The sequence below is a fragment of the Rhinoraja longicauda genome, chromosome 11 (genome assembly GCF_053455715.1).
Source record: "Rhinoraja longicauda isolate Sanriku21f chromosome 11, sRhiLon1.1, whole genome shotgun sequence".
Lineage (NCBI taxonomy): Eukaryota > Metazoa > Chordata > Chondrichthyes > Rajiformes > Arhynchobatidae > Rhinoraja > Rhinoraja longicauda.
The window spans coordinates 34859129-34879892 of NC_135963.1; the positions used below are offsets into that span (position 1 = coordinate 34859129).

A 20764-nucleotide genomic window follows, 5' to 3' on the forward strand; every position below is an offset into this window, starting at 1 on the left:
CAAAGTCTAATACCTCATACTTGTTCGCATTAAACTCCATCTGCCTTTTCTCCACCTATTTCTGTAGGTGATCTATGTTCCGCTATATACTTTGACAGCTTTTTTCACTGTGCACAACTCCAGCAATCTTGGGTAGACAGAGGATTTAAACCAGCATCTGCAGTTTTGTTTCCTACGTATCCAGCAATCTTGTCATTTGCAAACGAACTAATACATTTAAATTTCAGTCCAAATCATTTATATGCATCACAAACAATCTCATGGTTCCAGCATTGTTTGTTTTCTCTCTCTGCTGCCTGAATGGAAATATTCACCAATTTATTTTCTGATTGCTGATTTGCCTGGGCCATTGTATCTTGTTACCCACAACCTATTTCTCCCCAAAACACAAATGCAAATGGATTAAATAGTCGGTTTCTGTGCATTTCTGTTTCTGACTTCTTCCAGCACTTGTCAAGTGATTTGGTAAAAAAGGGGTAGCACAGTGGGAGAGTTGCTGCCTTACAGTGTCAGAGACCTGGGTTCGATCCTGATCATGGGTGATATCCTTACGAAGATTGTGAGCGCGTGGGTTTTCTCCGGGTGTTCTGGATTCCCCCCATCTTCGAAAGACGTAACATTCACGTTTGTTGGTTAATTGGCTTCTGTAAATCGTCCCTTGTGTGTAAGATAGAACTATTATGTGGGTGATCATTGGACTGCTTGGACTTGGTGGCCCAAAGGGCCTGTTTCCACACTGTATCTCTAAGCTAAATAAAACCAAACTAAACTGTACCACCTCAATATTCACATTGGGTAGTTCGTTCTGGATCAAGGCATGGAAGGCTACGAACCAAGTGCTGGTAAATAAACATAGTAGATAAGCGCCTGATGGTTGGCATGGAGCTGGTGGAACAAAGAGCTTATTTAATGCTGCCTGACTATGATTAGCTTCTATTAAAGTTCTGAGGAGCGGAAGGTACCCGTAAATCTTACTTTGTAAACCTTATGTGATGGCTGTTTGTTAGCTCCCACACACTTTTAACATTGCAAGGGCCTTGTATAACGGTAAAGATCCAAGACATTTGAATCCAGACACTGCAGCATAAATGTAACATGATACCGCACTCTGACGCGGGCATACAATCATGTTAATTTCTTTTCCCCCGACTATCACTTGCATTTCTACCTCGATCTCCTCCCGCTTTCAAACCCGTCTTCTTTCCTTAATAGAAATTACACCAAATAATGGAGTAACTCAGCAGGACAGGCAGCAAAGAGGACAAGGAACAGGTTTCAGGTTGAAATCCTTCTTCAGGCCCGACACATCACCCATTCCTTCTCTGCATAGATGCTGCCTGTCCCGCTGAGTTACCCCAGCATTTTGTATCCATCTGCGGTGTAAACTAGCATCTGCAGTTCCCTCCGACACACTTTGTATCAAAGATATTAGATGAGCAAGATGAACCACTCCGTCGAAATCGCGTATACTGAAGTGTAGTACGCAAAGGAGCGGAACGCCCACCATTTTTGTAGGCAAAACCCACTGTTCGCTATGCCTTTCGCAGTGTAATCAATGTTGTAGGGGAACAGTATGTGTGATGATACCATTAAAATGCAGAAAATATCTCGTCTATCAACTCACATTTTTTTGTTATTTTTAAATGTTTTCTCCCTGCTTAATTTCTCTGATTTTATTATCTATTACTGATCCTGCCCATTTCCCTCCCATCCTTCCTCCCCAGCCCCCTCTTTTGTGCAGTTTCCCTTGTATTGCTCAAACACACACTCTGCACAAATTTGCAGAGTCATGCATACACTTCGCAGCACATGGTTCTCCCTATAGAATAGATTAGAATAGAATGGCCTTTATTGTCATCCAAAAACATGGACGAAATTACGTTAACCACAGTCAACAATGAGAGGCAATAAAAAGAAAGCAATAAAACACACAATCACAAAACCAACATAAAACGAAAAACATCCATCACAGTGGGTCTCCTTCAGTCACCTCCTCACTGTGATGGAAGGTCAGAATGTCTTTCTCTTCCCTGCCATCTTCTCCCGCAGTCAGGTAGTCGAAATTGCCACGTCAGGGCGGTTGGGGCTCCCGACATTGAAGCCCCCGCCGGTCGGTGGAAAATTCCGTGGCCTATTCCAGACGGTGAAAGGTCCACAGCGGGCCGACCCAAGCCCCGCGACTCGGGGCGGACGAAGACGCTGCCGCGAGTCGCAACTGCACTCGCAGCGCCACCACAGCCTCCGAAGACAGCCAGCTCTGCAGGTGGTGAGTACAGTCCGCGGGCTCTGCGAACCATAGCCCCAGGTGGTCCAAGCTGGAGGCCGCCAGCTCCAGGTGTTTGGCCGATGGTAGGCCGCAGCATGAACGGAGACATGACCCAGAAAAAAGGTCATGCCTCCATATGGAAGTGACAATTTTTTATAGTTCCCCCCCCTCGCACATAGTACACAACCACAAAAAGTACTCCATTACATCCAAACACTACAATTAAGACAAAAAAAACACAAAAATACAAACGGACTGCAGGTGAGCCGCAGCTGCCGCGCAGCGCTGCCACAAGAGGGGGATATCATGATCACTGTTCTTTCACATACATTTCATTAGGGCCTACCCATACACATTCGCAATCAGTGACAGCAAACTTATTTCCAGAAATCCTAGTATTGTGAATAAAATGACTATGAACACATGTCAAGATATTTTTTCGTTCTTTTCATTCTATATTAGTGTAATAAACTGTAATGCATACATACCTACACTGATACCGAAGTGCTAGCTTTAGACATGAATAATGTACATTACTACCATAGTTTAGTTTTGAATTTAACATATAATGAGGGGGTCGGTGCAATATAGTGCTCCCCCTCACTTTTGTGAAAAATGAGTTACATGCATTGATCCCTACCCACTACCCTACAACCAGTAAAAAAATCATATTTAAATTTAAACCGATAAGTTGGTCAAATAACATAGGCACCTTCTTGTTTTTTTTTGTGATTTATGGATTTTTCAAATGTGAATATTTCATAATGACACATTTGTGGGTTAGCAGTATATTGCAATAACCCCCTTCAATTTTACATCATTCAAAAACCATAAGCAAGGATAACATTTTTTATTTCTGTCATTCATGGTAAGATTTACATTATTTTTTGTGCGAGTTATTTTGTATACAGGGTTGCACTGTTTCGCATATCAGCGAACCAATGAAAAGATCTGGTCCTGAATTATACCAGTTCTTCACTTCACCTCCCCCCACCCCCCTTGTCTGAAGAAGGGTCCCAACCTGAAACATCACCCATTCTTTTTCTCCAGAGATGCTGCCTGACCCGATGATGTACTCCACCACTGTGTGTATTTGAATTGTTCATGCTTCTGTACCACATCAGGCAGCATTGGTCATTTTAGTGGCTGTCAAGGGTTTTTAACTAATCAATTCACCAATTGAAATTTTCTTGGCTCTAAGTATAAAGTTAAATGTCTTTTCAATTATATTGTGGAATCAGTAGAGTTCTATTGTTTGCAAATGCCTGATCTCTGCTTCCATGACTTTTAAAAATAAAACAAAAAGAGATACAGCTCGTGGAGGTGAAATTAAAATTAACAGAGAAAACAAAGAAGAACTTCATTAAATATGATCAATTGGCCTGATACAGAGTGGATCTCTAGTGCAAATATTCAATCAGTAACATCCAAAGTTTAAAGATCACGAAGTTGCAAATCTTCAAGAAATTGTTATAACTGTCAACTTATCCAAGAAATTCAATAAAAATAATTGTTTGCAAACATTTTATATACGAAGAAATCACAGAGTTGTGAACACTGCCCAGTCTAGCACACAGAATCTGCCTACTAAAATGGCGCTGAAATTTACCCATGACCTGCTACGGTTTTTAGGGTGGAGTGGTCTTATCTTGCTCCTCTAATGTCTTTGGTCACCAGGTACGTGTGACTCGACGCCAGCACGGCGGGCGGCAGGACCGTGACGTCATCACGCTGGGCGGGGCAGCGTCGCGCCGGGGCTGAGGGTGAAGACATGTTGGATGTTCGTCAACGTCATGATGTTGTGGTTAATTCGAGGCAGGGGAGAAGAGAGGCGGCCGGAGATGCTGCCCATGTCGGCCAGCGAGCCAGGCTCGAGGAGATGTCAGCGCAGCCCATCACCGTCTTCCTGAAGCTCTGCGCAGCTGCTTTTTATGGAGTTAGCTCGTTTTTTATCGTCGTCGTGAACAAAAGTGTGCTGACCAGCCACAGGTGAAAAGGGAGCAGCGGCGGGGCGTGAACAACAGACTTGCTCTACCAGTCTTTGCACAAGAGCAGCAGCTCATTCGTTTTCCAGTGCAGATAGCGCGGAATGCTTGAAACAAAATTTGCATCTGATCTAATCGCCGTGTTCTCTGTACTAATTCCAATTAAAGACCTGCTGCTGCCTGATCCGCATGTAAAATTATGTTGGCCAGAATGTATTTTAAACGCTTTAGGGGATCTTTTCAACCTTTTTTATTTATAAACTGACATGTTGCAAAACGCTACCTTTTGATTGTTTCAATCAAACACATAAATCCCTTTAAAATCAGCATTTTTATTTACTTGGGAACGATCTTAGGTTTCACAACTTTTACTGTACGAATGCTGCAGTTAAATTCTAATTTTTGCATGTTTTTAAATTGCTGTAAAACCTGCAGCTTTGTTTTACATTTATATTTTTTATGTGAAAGCTTCGAAAAAACTGTTGAGGGTATTTTTCTCCGCTTTCGAGATTATTATTTGTGGCCTGAACTAAAATAATTAGGCTGGCTTTTACCACGTTTTGCTTCTGTTGTGCGGTTTGTTAACTTCGGCAAAAAGGAAATAGCAATTTTTGGCAGCCGTTCCCCCCCCCCCTCCACCCCCAACTTTGCTGTCTTGACTTGTTAACCTTTCAAACGTATTGGAGGTTGAAGCTTAACTATCTTTATTTTTTTAATTCCACCTATAGATTCCCTTCAATAATATTTGTGGGGCTTGGGCAGGTACGTTATTTTCGCAATTTAATTCGTTTGTAAGTTTTTGGTAAAGTTTCATTTTGGGTATACGTAAACGCAGCATGTGGCCTACTTTCTGAAGACTTTCTTTCATTTGCAGATGTTGGCAACCGTGACCCTGCTGTGGGTGGGTAAGGCATGCAAGGTGGTAAAGTATCCTGACCTCGACTACAGTATGCCTCGAAAGGCAAGTCTAAAATATGTTTTGATATATTTGCATTATGTATAGTGGAAATTGTAATTTATCCAATTTGGACAAAGATTTTTCACGTCAGATTTTTAGATGCTTAATTTGAATGATCAGTTTTGTAAATAATTCAACGTTTGCAGCAAAGCTGACCAGTAATGCTTTATAGTTAGTTTTCTGATCTTTTCATTGCAAATTTAAGTTGTTTGACCAATGTTTTTTTTAAATTGAATATTGACAGTTTTGCCAAGGCAAGTTGTTAACAAATGTGCAATGTCTAATTTTTCCGTAGTTTTTGATATGGGTGAAAGTGGCGTCATGATCACTGCAATACACCTCAGACCAAATCTATCATGTCCTCCCATATCATTTGATTAGTTTAAACTTCATTTATACATTTGTAAAATGTGATTATTGTTGAATAGCTTTTAAAAAAACTAACTTCATGTAAATGACAATGTAAGACTGTGTAGATCTGGTTGTTGCAATTGTGACATGCTGGTATTTACTTGGCATAACTTAGGGCACTGGTTGGTTATAGTGTTCTAAATCTGAATATTTGCGGGTATGCATTCCCAGTATTTTTTTAAAATAAGTGGTCCTCTATTTGAGCTATGTGCTCTCTGCTGGGAGCCTGAATTAATACAGTTTATTCTAGAATGAACCACTGAGGCAATGGACACGGATTGGTGTGAAGCAGTGCTGTCATGCAGCACTGAGGTCTGGTCCCAGAGATCATTGCCAGGGCCTGGCAGCTCCTACTCCAAGTATTAACAGATTGCCTCCGAATATGTTGGAAGGTGATTTTTGCCTCCTATTGGATGTGATGGAAGGCGATTTCTCCCCTTTTAGCTTGGGTACATGTCTCTTCCTAGTCTGGTAATTTCTGTGATAACAAGCCCCCAACCTATCCTCACCTATCCTCACAGACAGACACTGCATATCACACATCAAGTGTAGTGATACACTTCATACCGAACTGTGTAATGATATGATCACTATATCTGTTTCATTGTTACACCCAATGGAGGGCCAAGCCCTTGACCAGTTTCAAGGCAGAGTAGCAGGGAGAATAGTGATTTGCAATGCTGTTGGTAGAGCATGCAATAGTGGCCTATTTTGGGCTGATTGCTGGTGTTCTTGTTCATGAGGAGCAAGCACATTGAGCACTGAGGTTTGAGTTTATTATTGAATCACCAAATCAATGATGTCTTTAAGTTGTGTGGGATAGAGGGGGTGGGTAGTGAGGTTACAAATGACTTGAGACCCACATGCTAGAAATGGTGGAGGGAAATAATTTTAACTTTCTGGTTTCTGCACAAGAGTAAGTAACAGTCAAAACAATTTTATGTTATCTCTACCTGGAGGTCGCTTCATATTTATGAATTTATTGAGTGGCTGTTGCTTTCAAACCATTATCTCTTGCCCATTCCAATGCCTCTCAAAACATTGTGGGGCTTGCTGGGTTGACCACTTTGGTGGGCCTGGTTAAGTAACAATTGTAGATTTTCTTCCATGAAAGACTTGCCATCAGCATTTATTCTTCAATTAGTTTTTCAAATGATATTTCTGGGATACTCTTGGACAACACATATCTTGCCAATTTCACATTTGGGAATTTGCCTCCGTCAGTCTTTATATGCTTCTGAATGCTCGTGATAATCAAAAGCTATTAAAAATAGAATGGAATTATTTTTTTTTTAAATTTTATCTACCAAAAAACTAGTATACATGCACAATAGTGACTTATTTTTTGTCCTCGCAGCCAAAGTTTTCTTTCAAATAAGAGGGTTTATGATTCTGTAGTCCTTGAGCTGGATCTGCAGTCAGACATTCTATAGTAATATAGCCAACTGTGCTGTACAACTGAATTCCCCCCCTGCTCCCCCGCCCCCCAGAGTCCAGAGGCAGAGGCAGCCAAAAAATCACTGGAAGGGTTAGGTTAGCAAGGTCTGCACTTGTGCAAATTTAAAATTTGCTGGCAGTCCACAGTGAAGTGTTGACATATCCCATTTCTGGAGTCCAGAACCAGGGGCCACAGTTTAAGAATAAGGGGTAGGCCATTTAGAACGGAGATGAGGAAAAACTTTTTCGGTCAGAGTTGTGAATCTGTGGAATTCTCTGCCTCAGAAGGCAGTGGAGGCCAATTCTCTGAATGCATTCAAGAGAGAGCTAGATAGAGCTCTTAAGGAGTCAGGGGGTATGGGGAGAAGGCAGGAACAGGGTACTGATTGAGAATGATCAGCCATGATCACATTGAATGGCGGTGCTGGCTCGAAGGACTGAATGGTCTACTCCTGCACCTATTGTCTATTTGCATCCAGGCCAAAATAACTTTGCATTTCCTTTATCCATCACATAATTTGAAAATTGTAATTCGTGAAAGTGTGCAGTTATTGTAGCTGGAAAATACAATACTTACAAATCACATTGTAAGTTGCCAAAGAGAAACAATCAAAGAAAAAAAGGTGCTACTATTAGAGGAGTACTATTTTCACGTGAAAAACTTAGAATGTAATATTTTAGCAGGCAAAATATTTACCTGTAGCGTCTCAAATTTTCTAAACTGACAGAAATTTTTGTTGGAATATGTGTATGTCCTTTAAGGCATACGGTACATTTTTCTATTATATATGAGAAGGTTAGCTAACAGAACTAATGTGAACAAGAGATCCCCAGTCTGAAGAAGGGTCTCGACCCGAAATGTCACCTATTCCTTCTCCAGAAATTCTGCCTGTCCTCCAGCATTTTGTGCCTATCTTCGTGAACAAGAGATCAATGGTTGGCCTGGACCTTTTTTTCATGCTGTATCTCTAAACTAAACCTTTGCATGCATTTGTGATTTGCCAGTGTAAGTGCAATTTTGATGTATTTTGCATCTTATCAAATGAGTAATGTAAAATTACTTTATCATAGGTTTTTCCACTACCTCTCTTGTTCTTGGGTAACCAAATGACAGGACTTCTTGGCACTAAGAAACTGAAGTATGTTTATATCTAATTTTTTGGAAGAAGCTTTGGTTTGAACAATATGACCTTTTCTAAATGTAACTTCCTTTTCTCAGTCTCCCAATGTTTACAGTCCTAAGGAGGTTTTCCATTCTGTTTACAATGATAGCGGAAAGCATATTGCTCAAGTAAGTAATATCAAAAAATTATTGCTTATTTTTATAAAACAAATATTTTGTACATTTTCTCAGCGCCTATAATATAAATGCACAATTGGCAAATCGTTAGCCATGCATTGTTATACAGGTCCACCTCTGATTTTCCAGCACCCTTGGTTCCAGAGCCTTTCTGGGTTATCTTTTTTGCCGAACCAACAGAGGTCACACACATTCTGCACTCTCTCTTTTACACACACACTCTGCACTCTCTCTCTCTCACCCACACAGCATTCTTCCGGATGGCGCCGATGATGGCTGCCACGGCGTGTTGCTCCTTGCTGGTTTGTATGTGTTTGTGCCGTCAGTGAAAATCTCACAAAGATCGCTTTAATGAGAAAGGTACTCCTGAACATCAGATATACGGTACCTTCAAATGTCGTTCCGGATTTCTTGATGGATTATTTGGACATACTCGTCGGCGGGGCTGTGGATGTGTTCAAGGTCTTGAAACAGGAGGACCCGTGGGAAGCGCTCTGGAGCACTCGCCCGACACCGGCGACGAGGATTAGGCACACAGCTCCCGAGTATATTCCTCGCAAATCTATGTCTCCTAACAACAGTGGATGAACTGCAACTCCTGCGCCATACAAACAAGGACTTCTCTCGAGCCGCTGCCCTGTACTTCACCGAGACCTGGCTGTGTGAGTCGACCCCAGACAATGCGCTGTAACTGGCTGGCTTTCAACTACAGCACGGTGGCGCAGCGATGAAGTTGCTGCCTTACAGCGAATGCAGCGCTGGAGACTCGGGTTCGATCCTGACTACGGGCGCTGTCTGTACGGAGTTTGTGCGTTCTCCCTGTGACCTGCGTGGGTTTACTTCGAGATCTTCGGTTTCCTTCCACACTCCAAAGACGTGCAGGTATGTAGGTTAATTGGCTGTAAAAATTGTCCCTAGTGGGTGTAGGATAGTGTCAATGTGCGGGGATCGCTGGGCAACGCGGACCCGGTGGGCCGAAGGGCCTGTTTCCACGCTGTATATCTAAATCTACACAGAGCAGAGGCAGCGGGAAAATCAAGAGGCGGTGGAATATGCTTCTATACTAACCAGGATTGGTGCAGCGATATCACGGTACTGTCTAACTTCTGTTCCCCCAATCTAGAATCTTTCTTTATAAACTGCAAACCCCTTTATTCCCTGAGAGAATTTACCTCTTCTATTCTCACTGGAGTTTACACCCCCACCCCCCCCCAAGATTGTGTATGTGAGGCGCAAACGCAACTCGCTGACCAGGTATTGAGGGTAGAGAGTGACTTCCCCGACTCCATGGTCATTGTTTTGGGGAACTTTAACAAGGCTAACCTCAGACGTGAGCTCCCAAAGTACAGAGGGGGGAGAACACTTGATCACTAGGAAAAAACCTGCAGATGCTGGTTTAAATCTAAGGTAGACACAAAATGCCGGAGTAACTCAGCGGGTCAGGCAGCATCTCAGGAGAATAGGAATGGGTGACGTTTTGGGTCTCGACCCGAAACGTCACCCATTCCTTCTCTCCTGAGATGCTGCTTGACCCGCTGAGTTACTCCAGCATTTTGTGTCTACACTTGATCACTGTTGCACTTCAATCAAGAATGCATATCACTCTGTTCCCCGGCGGCTCTGGGTCTCTCTGATCATTGTTTATTTCGCCTTATTCCGACATACGGGCAGAAACTAAAATCTGCTAAGCATGTGGTCAGAACAACATAAAGGTGGACAAGCGAGGGCATTGAAAAACTACAGTCCAGCTTTGACTGCACTGATTGGAATGTGTTCAGGGAGGCAACCACAAGCCTCGATGGGTATACAGACACTGACATCCTGTGTCTGCTTTTGCGAGGACAGTTGCATTCCCACTAAGACCCGGATCTGGTTCAACAACGACAAGCCCTGGCAGCTGAGGAAACACAATCTGCCACAGACAATGATGGTCCAATTCTATACTGCCATCGTAGAGTCTGTCCTCGCCTTCTCCATCATGGTCTGGTTTGGCTCAGCCACCAAGCACGACATCTGGAGGCTGCAATGAATCGTTCAATCAGCTGAGAAGGTTGTTGGCTGCAAGCTTGCCCCCATTGACGAACTGTACACTGCAAGGGCCAGGAAACGAGCGGGTAAGGTCATCTCTGACCCCTCTCACCCTGGCCACAAACTCTTTGAAGCACTTCCCTCTGGAAGGCAAATCCAGACTGTCAAAGCAGCCACAGCTTTTTGTTCTGCGAGTAGCAGCTCTATTCAATAACCAAAAGTCTGTAGTCTCCTTTTGCTCTGGTTTATTTCACTCATGTTTAAACCGTAATGTTGTATTCTTAATGTTTTATGTTTTATTCTTAATTGTTTACTGTGTGTTCATGTTGTTACTTACGAGCGGAGCACCAAGGCACATTCCTTGCATGTGTACATACTTGGCCAATAAACGTATTCATTCATTCATTCATTCATTGCAACGGTACCGGAATGGTCCACCTAGGCTATTGGGGAGCCACGGTACAAGTCAGCTTCAGAAGTCGGCTATGGGAATGGATCTGCCGGCTCTGACAGTGCCGGCGTTCCAGAGCATATGCAGAAGTCCTGATGATGTTGAGATTGGCCGCCTCACCCAGCCTAGACGTCACATTTTCGGGGGTGGGGGGAATTCAAGTGCGCTCTCGTAATTTTGTCTGGATTAAAGGAGGTACCAGATCGCCAGTTGCTAGAAAATCGGTGGTGGACCTGTATCACTAGAAAGTTATTTCCCAAAAGTCTAGCAAATTCTGTGTTACAGCTAGTCATGATTTTTGAATATTTTAAAATTAGAGTTTAATTAAACTTTATTTTAAAGAATTTTGCTTTTGTTACTGTATTGTTGGAGATTTCTGCTTGTTGGAAATGTTGCTTTCATTTTATTGCTGACTATTTCAGTAGATTAAACTCTTTCACAGTTGTTGCCCAACCTGAGTATTTCCAACATTTCCAAATGTAATTGAACTTAATGGATTGTTGTGCTAGTTCTGTTTTCTTGCACCTGTTGGAAAGATGGCTTTTCTTGTTTGAAAGTACTGTACTTTACAGTATTTTACAGAAAACCCTCTACTTTTTTTTCTTTCAAATACAAACCTAACTTTTTTCATTTCTGGTTACAGTACGAGCTTCTCTCGATCTATTCAGATGACAGTATTTGCAATGTTGCTTGGTGCATTTATTGCTGCCAGGTAAGATTATAATCAATAACATCTCGGTGTGTGCTTAGCCCTCCATTTTCTGTTATTTTCAAAACCCACTGAGTTTCAATCTTGATCTCCTTAATTCCATTTAACTGCTTTTAACTTCCCTTTTGCTGTGTCTTAAATGTTTCCTGTTTTCCCACACCACTTTATGGAGAATTAGATTCTATGATCAAGGGGTTCGAAAAGAGCAGGTAGATCCTGGTCTCAATTTCTTGCATTACATTTTGGGAATTAGTCAAGGGTTATCATGTTTACTTGGATAAAAACAGACAGTCAACTTCAATGTGTGACTCCAGCAGCTTTTGCATTCTAGCCACGTGATGTGTGTCCTGCCCATAACAAAAACATGCCTGGATCCAAAAAATTCATGTGTTTTAAGGCTTCTGCAAAATTGTGCCTTTGTGGTATGAACAGACAATGCGAGGAAAATTGGATGCAAAATTGGCAATATCTATATACTAAAACTCTCATTTGTTTATTTGTTTGTTCCTGAACTACAGCCAAAAAGGTACACAATAGCGCGACAATTTTAGGCCCACCTTACTCATTGTCGTCCCTTTGGTGCTAATGGAAGAAGTTTCATTGAAATCGGTGTTATATTTTTAAAGTTATTCACATTTTAAAGTTTAAATCTATCCTAAGCAGGGAGGGAGGGAGGATAAAGGGCATTGAGGGGGAGGGGGGTGGTGGGAGGGAGGATGGGGAAGGGGTGGATGGGGAAGGGGTGGAGGGAGGGCGGATGGGGGGGGAAGGAGAGGGTGCTACACCAATGCAGGAGAGGTTTTGGGCCCAACGGGTCCATTTGGTCTAGCGTCAATATAAAATCGACCATGTGACCTCTGAAAATTGTATCGTTTTGTTGAAGATTCCAGAATGCCATTTCTTGTCTTCCCTCTGATTTCTCCCGGCTGCATGGGTAGCAAGATGGTGAATACTTGATTGCAACTAAATGCTATGGTTGAACCGCCTATGGGGTAAAAGCATATTGAGCAGGAAACAATGACATTTGTGTTTAAAAAAAAAAAAAAGAACCAAGACATTTATGTGGAAAGAATTGAATGTTAAAAGTACCTAAATGATCCAAAAATAGGTTATGTCCCATGGTTCTTCGATTTTCGATTTCGTAGTGTGAGATGAGTGAGTTTTGAATTCTGTGAAAAATGTGCTAATGTGCTTGAAATTGCAAGCACAGTTAAACTTTGCCATGAGACATGGACTTTCTACAGTGTAGTTTGCAGATATCTTGGTTTTAATATGCATGATGAAAAGTGAAAACTGCTCTGCATTTTCTTTCAGTTCTGACATGGCATTTGATTCTTTGGGATATGGATACATTCTTACAAATGATGTACTAACAGCTGCCAATGGAGCTTATGTAAAACAGAAATTGGAGTCAAAAGTAAGTAATATGACAATAGTAAGTAATTTTTCCATCTCATGTGCCACTCGTGTCAACCTAGATGGTGCCTCGATAGACCACTGTATTCACTGCAAATTAATCTGCTTCCCCCCTCTTTTCAGCAGAACATTTTTTGCATTTTAAACTGTTTAAAAATCTGAAGAACTTGTAGCATAGTCCTCCTACTCATTCCCCATTCCATTTTCCAGGCATGGTAAGCCACAGTATGATTTTGGTTCATATCCCAGATTTTTATGCATATGCAATATTTCTTTAATTCGTCCCCTTCACTGTGCTGCCACCTGCCTCATGGCATTAATTGATAATATGGATCCACAGGCTCATTGAGGAGGCGCTGTGAACTGTTTGCGTGCTACTGTATGTTTCATTTTTTTTCCTTAGTACCTAATCAGATGTACAGCACTTTGGTCAACGTGGGTTGTTTTTAAATGTGCTATACAAATAAAATTGACTTGACTTGACTTGACCCTTGGTTCTTCAGAGTTGTTGGTGCTGCTAACATTGTGGCTATTATAACAGTATAACAGTATAACAGAACTTTATTATATACTTAGTGGCAAAGTTTAAAAAAAATAGAACCTCTAATTCACTTCTCTCAAAATGTGACTAGGTAAGTCTGACGTGGGATTTAGGGTAAAGTAATAAACAAAACTAAATGAATGTTTGTGCGTTAATCCAAAGGTGATGGGTTTGGTGTGGTGCATGCTGCCAAATTAGGCTGCTTGCCGATTTCAGAGTAGATTATTTGGCGCAACTGCATGGTTATTTTGGTGTCTAATGTACCATAAGTGACAACTGCTTTCTCAGGTTTCGAGTTAGAAGGAAGGTGAAAGTAAAATATTACGGAAATTAAAAGGTTTAAATCAACTAATGTCTTGAAAATGCAAGTCAGGCAGCAGCTGTGGAAAGAGAAGCTGAGTTAGTGTTGTAAGTCAATAAACTTCCATTGTAACTCGACCAGAATGAAAGGTTGCATGGTAAATCTGCTACAGGAATGCAAGTTTCAGCTGGTCAGAATTTCAGATGCAGCTATAGAAATACTGGTAGAAGGAACGAAAATAAGAAAAGAGCTTCCTTTTTTTCCCCTTCGCACCCTTCTGAGCAGCTGGCAAATTGATGATAAGCACTGAGCAAGTGGCACCAAATGCTCATGGCATGCCCATTGTTGTTGAGATTTGACTGCAGCAGTGCAATAAATCTAATGGCTTTCGTATTAGGCTATTAAACACTACAACCTCATAAGCTCTGAACTACAATATTGTTATTCCACTATTGGGTTTTTTTTGTGTACATTAACAATTTGCATGATAATGCAGTTAACATTTTAGTAAATTTGCAGATGGTATAATAATTGGTGGTACAGAGGCCAGTGAAGAAGAAAATTAAAATTTTCAACAGGATGTGGAGCATTTGGGAACGTGGGCCAAGGAATGGCAAATGGAATTTAACTTTGTCGCAGGCAAATGGGGCTAGTTCAGATTGCTAACATGGATGGCATGGACAAAATGGGCCAAAGGTCTTGTTTCCAAGTTGCACATCTCTATTGATTCTGAGTGTAGCAAACTCATGCAATGTGCATTGCTCTTCGGAGTTGTGTGTTTACTTTTTGGTTCTGTAAACCTTGACGTGTCAGCATTCATTTGAGCATGCAGATTTTACTTGCATTTGTTCACCCTCAAAAGTGGAATTCGCAGCTGTTCAGAGACAACAGTGATCACAACACAGTCCTTCAAGAATTTTTTTTTTTAGAATTTGTCAATTGGCATTCTTCACAAAATTATCACAGTTTAGTTTAGAGATACAGTGTGGAAACAGGCCCTTCGGCTCACTGAGTCTGCACTCATCCCCATACACTAGCACAATACTACACAATTTACAAATTTTACTGGTTAATTAACCTACAAACCTGTATGTCTTTGGAATGTGGGACATAACCCATGCAATCACAGGGAGAACATAAAAACTCCGTACAGAGAGCATCCTTAGTCAGGATCAAACCCAGGTCATTGGGTCTGTAAGGCAGCAACTCTACCGCTGCTCCACTGTGCCACCAGAGTTTGATAGAATGTTACAAGTAGTATTGGAAATGTTTGCTCAAGCTTTCCCACCTTGATTGATGAACATGCGGAGGAAGCAGCCATAATGAAAAACAAAGTGCTGGAGGAACTCAGCAGCTCGGGTAGGGAATGTGGAAGGAATAGCCAGGCAATGTTTTGGTCAGCTGCCACCTTCTGACTGATTCAGTGAAGTAGGCACGGCACGGTGGCGCAGCGGTAGAGTTGCTGCCTTACAGCGAATGCAGCACCGGAGACCCGGGTTCGATCCCAACTACGGGCGCTGTCTGTATGGAGTTTGTATGTTCTCCCCGTGACCTGCGTGGGTTTTCGCCGAGATCTTCGGTTTCCTCACACATTCCAAAGACATACAGGTATGTTGGTTAATTGGCTTGGTAAATGTAAAAATTGTCCCTAGTGGGTGTAGGATAGTGTTAATATGTGGGGGTCGCTGGTCGGCGTGGGCCGAAGGGCCTGTTTCCGTGCTGTATTTCTAAAACTAAACCGAGTATGGTTGTGATGTTAGGAAATTGAATTGGAGTGACATCACTCTATCCCTGTTAGAATTTAAGTAGAAGGACACGAAAATAACTGCAAATGCTGGTACAAATCGATTTATTCACAATATGTTGGAGTAACTCAGCAGGTCAGGCAGCATCTCGGGAGAGAAGGAATGGGTGACGTTTCGGGTCGAGACCCTTCTTCAGACGTTGTCTATTTGGAGCAATGGTAAAATTCCTCGTATGTTGTAAAACATACTTGGTTAATAAAGCATGATTATGATTATGATGATTAAAAAATTGTGTTGGGCAGAGTCTATTGACAAATTTTGTCTAAAGGACTGATATTTTCAAAAGAAGTGTATGTGAAATGAAATGCTGTTTTTGAAATTGAAAAAGAGCTGTGTTTGAAATTAAGTACACCAAATTGAAGAAAGTTTGTAGAACATGGTGATCCAGATGAAAATCTCCTGGTTTAGAAAGTAGATAAGAGAAACTGAAAACAATCACTACAATTTCTTTAATTCTATGGAATGTAGCTATCATTTTCAACTGTTGCAGTTTTCACTGTTATGCAATGGGAAGGCATGTTTTTGTAATGTAAAATAGAAAGAACTCTTGCCCTTGTTATTGGTCATGGTGCATGCAGGTCTGGACAGGTTCATTTGCTGAGGAGTTGCAAATGGAACTGAAAAGGTGCAATGATTTTTTTAGTTTTAGAGACATAGTGTGGAAACAGGCCTTTCGGCCCATTAAGTCCATGCCAACCAGCAATTTCCCCCGTACACTAGTTCTATCCTCCACACTAGAGATCATTTACGGAAGCCAATTAACCTGCAAACCTGCACGTCTTTAGAATGTTAGAAGAAATGGGAGCACCCGGAGAAAATCCACGCAGTCACGGGGAGAACACATAAACTCCGTACAGACAGCAACTGTAGTCAGAATCGACCCCAGGTGTTTGGAGCTGTAAGGCAGTAACAATTCCACTGTGCCGCCCCTAATTGTGTCAATGAATGTCTTTATTTTTAATCTTATGATGGAAGGAAACAGCTGAAGATGATTGGGCCTATGGTACTCCCATGAGGATCTTTCGGGCAGAGATAAATTGACCTCCAATTGTCACAGTCATCTTCCTTCATGCAAATCATGGTTCCAACCATTTGGAGTGTTTACTGTTTATTAATTTCAGTTTTACTAGAGCCTCTTCATGCTACACTTGTCAAATGTTACCTTCATGCCAGAGATGTCAATCTTGCCTCGCCTGGAATTCATCTCTATGATCCATGTTTGGACTAGGGCCTCTTAAGGACTGAAGGTGAATAGTCCTGGCAAAACCAAATGGGTAATTGCTGAGCTGGGTTTTGAGGAAGATATTAAAACTGCTTGATAGCAATGTTAATGAAAGCTATCACTTTGGTGATTGAAAGCAAACTAGGTGATAGTTATCTGGTTTGGATTTGTCCTGCTTTTTGCCTTTGGTCATACAAGATAGTCATGGGCATATACTAAAACATTTGTAAGTTCAAGCTCAACCTTGGGGAAATTACCTGCTGAGCCAGCCGAACATTCTAGTGCTGGTTTGAAGTACTGCAGTGCTAGTGAGATATTAAACCATATACTAAAACTCTCATCTTGTTGGTTTGTCAGTTTGTTTGTTCCTGAACTACAGCCAAAACAGTACATGATAGCGCAACAAATTTAGGCCCACCTTGCTCGCCATCGTCCAGTGGTACTAGGGATGAAATTTCATTCAAATTGGTGGTATATTTTTAAAGTTATTCACATTTTAAAGTTTTTAAAAACGCGCATGCGCAGTTGGGGCCCCATTGATCTGGTACTTATGTAAGGAGCGGTACTGGCGGAGCTGCGGGATGTAGAAGAGGAGCGTAAGTGGCTGCCGCATGTGCAGAACAAACACGCCAGCGCAGTTGGGGCCCGTTGATCTCGGGTAAGAGCAGAGTTTGGCCGCCTGTCTCTTGGGGGCAGGTTTGCCGGCTCCGTAGTGGCGGGAGAGCCAGGCCTGGTGCTGGGGGAAGCAGCCTGGGCCTGGATGTGACCGGGTAACCGTGAGCCTGAGGTAGGCCAAGGGGAAAGGCGGCAGCAGCAGCGGCGATGAGGCCGGGCATTGGTGGAGGCCTGGGCCTGGCGCTGGGCTTGCCCTCGGCTCCCCCGTCCCCCTCCTCTCCCCGGCCAACTCAGCACTTTCCCCACGCCGCCCAGAGTCCAGCGGCATCGGCGCAGCACCAGTGGGAGAGCCGCCGCCATCTACCGCACTGAACATCCCCGCACTGGGACAGAACAGGGCTCTTTCCCCTCCCTCCACCCAGGCTCCACCAATGGCAGCCGCCCGGGCTGGAGGCGGGTTGCTACGCAACCTCTGTTAGGCGGAGTCTGGGCCTATAGTGCCCCCCCCCACCCCCGGGCCGAATACGGGACAAGGGAGGGATAGGGGGAGGGGTTGAGGAAGGGGAGGGGGGAGGAGTGGGGTGTTGCACCATTGCAGGAGAGGTTTGGGCCCAACGGGTCCACTTGGTCTAGTGTTTTACTAAAGTCCATGTAGACAACATCCAACACCCTATTCTCGTCAGTCATCCTCATCACTTCAAAATATTCAATAAAGTGTATGAGACAGGATTCCCCTGCACAAAGCTGAGCTAACTATCTCGAATAAATTCAAAAGTGAGTAAATCCTGTCCCTAATATTTTCCTTAAACCTATCGTAAGGTTTGGAACCTATAATTTCTTGGATCATCCCTGTAATGTCTACAGAGTTTGTACGCTCTCCCTGTGACAGCGTGGGTTTTCTCCGGGTGCTCCGGTTACCTTCCACACTCCAAAGACGTACCGGCTTGTCGGATAATTGACTTGTAAAAATCGTCCCTTGTGTATACGATAGTACTTGTGTGTGTGGGGTGGGGGGGGGGGGGTGAAGGGCCTGTTTCCACGCTGTATCTCTAAAGTCTAAATGTTTAAGAAGCATTTAGACATGAACAGGCAGATTGATGTGGATCATGTGCTGGCGGACAGGATTAGTTTGGTATTTTGGCCTGAAATGTATATCCCTGTGCTGTGTTTCGTGGAGGCTACCCAAATCTGTTTTTTTTCATGCTGATTTGTCTTTCTTTTTTAGGAACTGGGAAAATATGGATTGCTTTATTACAATGCCCTCTTTATGATTTTGCCTTCTTTGGCCATTGCGTATTTCACAGGAGATCTACAGAAGGTAAGCTTTTTAATGCATCATTTATAGTGTCTACTTTTTTATCAGTATCAGTAATTCTTGCATCCTTTGCCACATGCAAGTGTGCACAGCTTCCCATCAATCTGTCCCCCACCTCCATTTTCTTTTGCCCACTCGAGATCCACATCACTTTGTTAATGTTGCCTAGGTGATGAAGGCAAATACTGATACTGTTATTAATAGTCTGCCATGTCAGAAACTTCTAAACACAGGATAATGTCTCCTCTCAGAGTAAAATGGTGCTTCTGTGTTCGGAATAGACATATCACTTGTGTTGAATGTGATGGCTCATTCTTGGAAGCTAGCCATTTGTAGTTCACAAACTAAGCTGTCACCAAGATGCATGATGTCTGGCATTTTATTTCTGTCCAATTGAACAAAAAGTGCTTCACATTATAAATCGCCAAAAATGGGGAAAGTGTTTTTGGTTATACCGAGGCTTCATCTTTAAATCTACAAATTAAGGTATTAAGCAGTGAAAGATAAAATTAATTTATTATGCAGTGAAAAGGAAAATAAACTGGGACTAGTAAAAAAACGACAAAAATATGTCTGTGCTATTAATTGATACAAATCCTAGTTTCTCCATTTTGCCCTAATGCAAGATAAGCATATCTATCTCATCTTACAAGTTCTGTAAACAGCTTGTGAGCACACAATGTTTAATAATGTTTAATAATCACGTGGTTCAGTACATTCAGCTTTTAAACTCCATCCTCAACACTGCAGAAAAACAAAATTCATCATTGATTTCTCCTGCAGAACAATGAGAAGAATTAATGGGCCTTAGTATTATTGTCAAGAGCGCTCAGTTGCAGGATCATCCATGGCTTCTTTCCTGTACCGCAAACTGCCTTCTAAACATTTTTAATCCTCTAAAGAATGTAACTGTTCTTTTTCACAACGATAAAATCCAGACAGCCACTTGCTTTGTGCTTCTCTTTTTTTCAAGGCACTGAGTCAAATCACAGTTTATTCCAAACCTTGGGCCTAAATTTATATCAGATTCTCTTATCCACCCTTATTCAGCAAGCTCATTCATTGTATGAAATGCAGCTCTTGCTTATTCCCTATTTCCATAACCTGTCCAACTTACATTGCTTGTACCAGTGTTAACTGACGTTATTAGTTTAGTTTAGAGATACAGCGTAGAAATAAGCGCTTCAGCCCACCGAGTCCACTCCAACCAAAAATCACCCATACATTAGTTCTATTCTACACACAATTTACAGAAGCCAATTTGCATGTCTTTGAAATGTGGGAGGTAACCCACAAAGTCACGGAAAATGTACAGACTCTGTACAGACAGCACCCATAGCCAGGATTGAACCTAGGTCTCTGGTGCTGTAAGGCAGCAACTCTACTGCTGTGGCATTATGCTGCCTTTGTTAACTGCTCACTCCTGATATTGTCACTGCTGTCATCCCCTTTCAAATCTGCTGTCAGCACTTAAGGGTATCGTTTATCCTCCTGTGCTTGGTCTCTTTTCTAGAATCTTTCCTGTATGTCCTGAACCCTGTCGTAGGACTGAAAGGGTGTGTGATTATAATTCACAAATGACTTCTGATTTGAATGTGACAGGTATACTATATTTCCTTTGCCTTCACAGCCCACCTGCAGCTCAAGACACTGACTACATTCATTTTCCTCTAATGATATTCCATTTTTATCCAACTTGGAGGACTATATTAGCCTGTATAACCATGATATGTGAATCATGCACAGTGGCTTGTCTTCTCATAGCTCTCGGCATCTCCCAGCTGACCTGGCACCCTTCTTACTGCTCTTCAACATGTGCCTGTTGATAACACTATCTGAAAATAGAGGGAACATTGTCATAAGACCTGCCACTGAAGGTGATATGGTTGTTCTGCAAGTTGATCCATACCTCTAACTCCAAGGACTGATCGCCAGCTATCTGGTACCTCACTATTTAATGCACCATGACCCACCACTGATCAACAGACCATTGTCTCCCACATT

At 42.3% G+C, this 20764-nt stretch overlaps 1 protein-coding gene across 2 annotated transcripts in view; it reads left to right on the forward strand.

The window, feature by feature from the left end:
• Positions 1-2135: 2135 nt before the first annotated feature.
• slc35d1a (solute carrier family 35 member D1a) overlaps positions 2136-20764 on the forward strand; it is a 31012-nt gene continuing 12383 nt past the window's right edge. The window contains exons 1-9 of one of the 2 annotated variants that reach the window (XM_078407389.1): positions 2136-2266; positions 3944-4255; positions 4980-5013; positions 5126-5212; positions 8129-8196; positions 8277-8348; positions 11480-11548; positions 12860-12962; positions 18671-18763. In XM_078407389.1, the coding sequence (XP_078263515.1) occupies positions 4038-4255; positions 4980-5013; positions 5126-5212; positions 8129-8196; positions 8277-8348; positions 11480-11548; positions 12860-12962; positions 18671-18763 (744 nt within the window). In that variant the 5' untranslated portion in view covers positions 2136-2266; positions 3944-4037. Of the gene's footprint in view, positions 2267-3943; positions 4256-4979; positions 5014-5125; positions 5213-8128; positions 8197-8276; positions 8349-11479; positions 11549-12859; positions 12963-18670; positions 18764-20764 lie in introns of those variants that run through there. The other variant, XM_078407390.1, reaches the window with a different exon arrangement.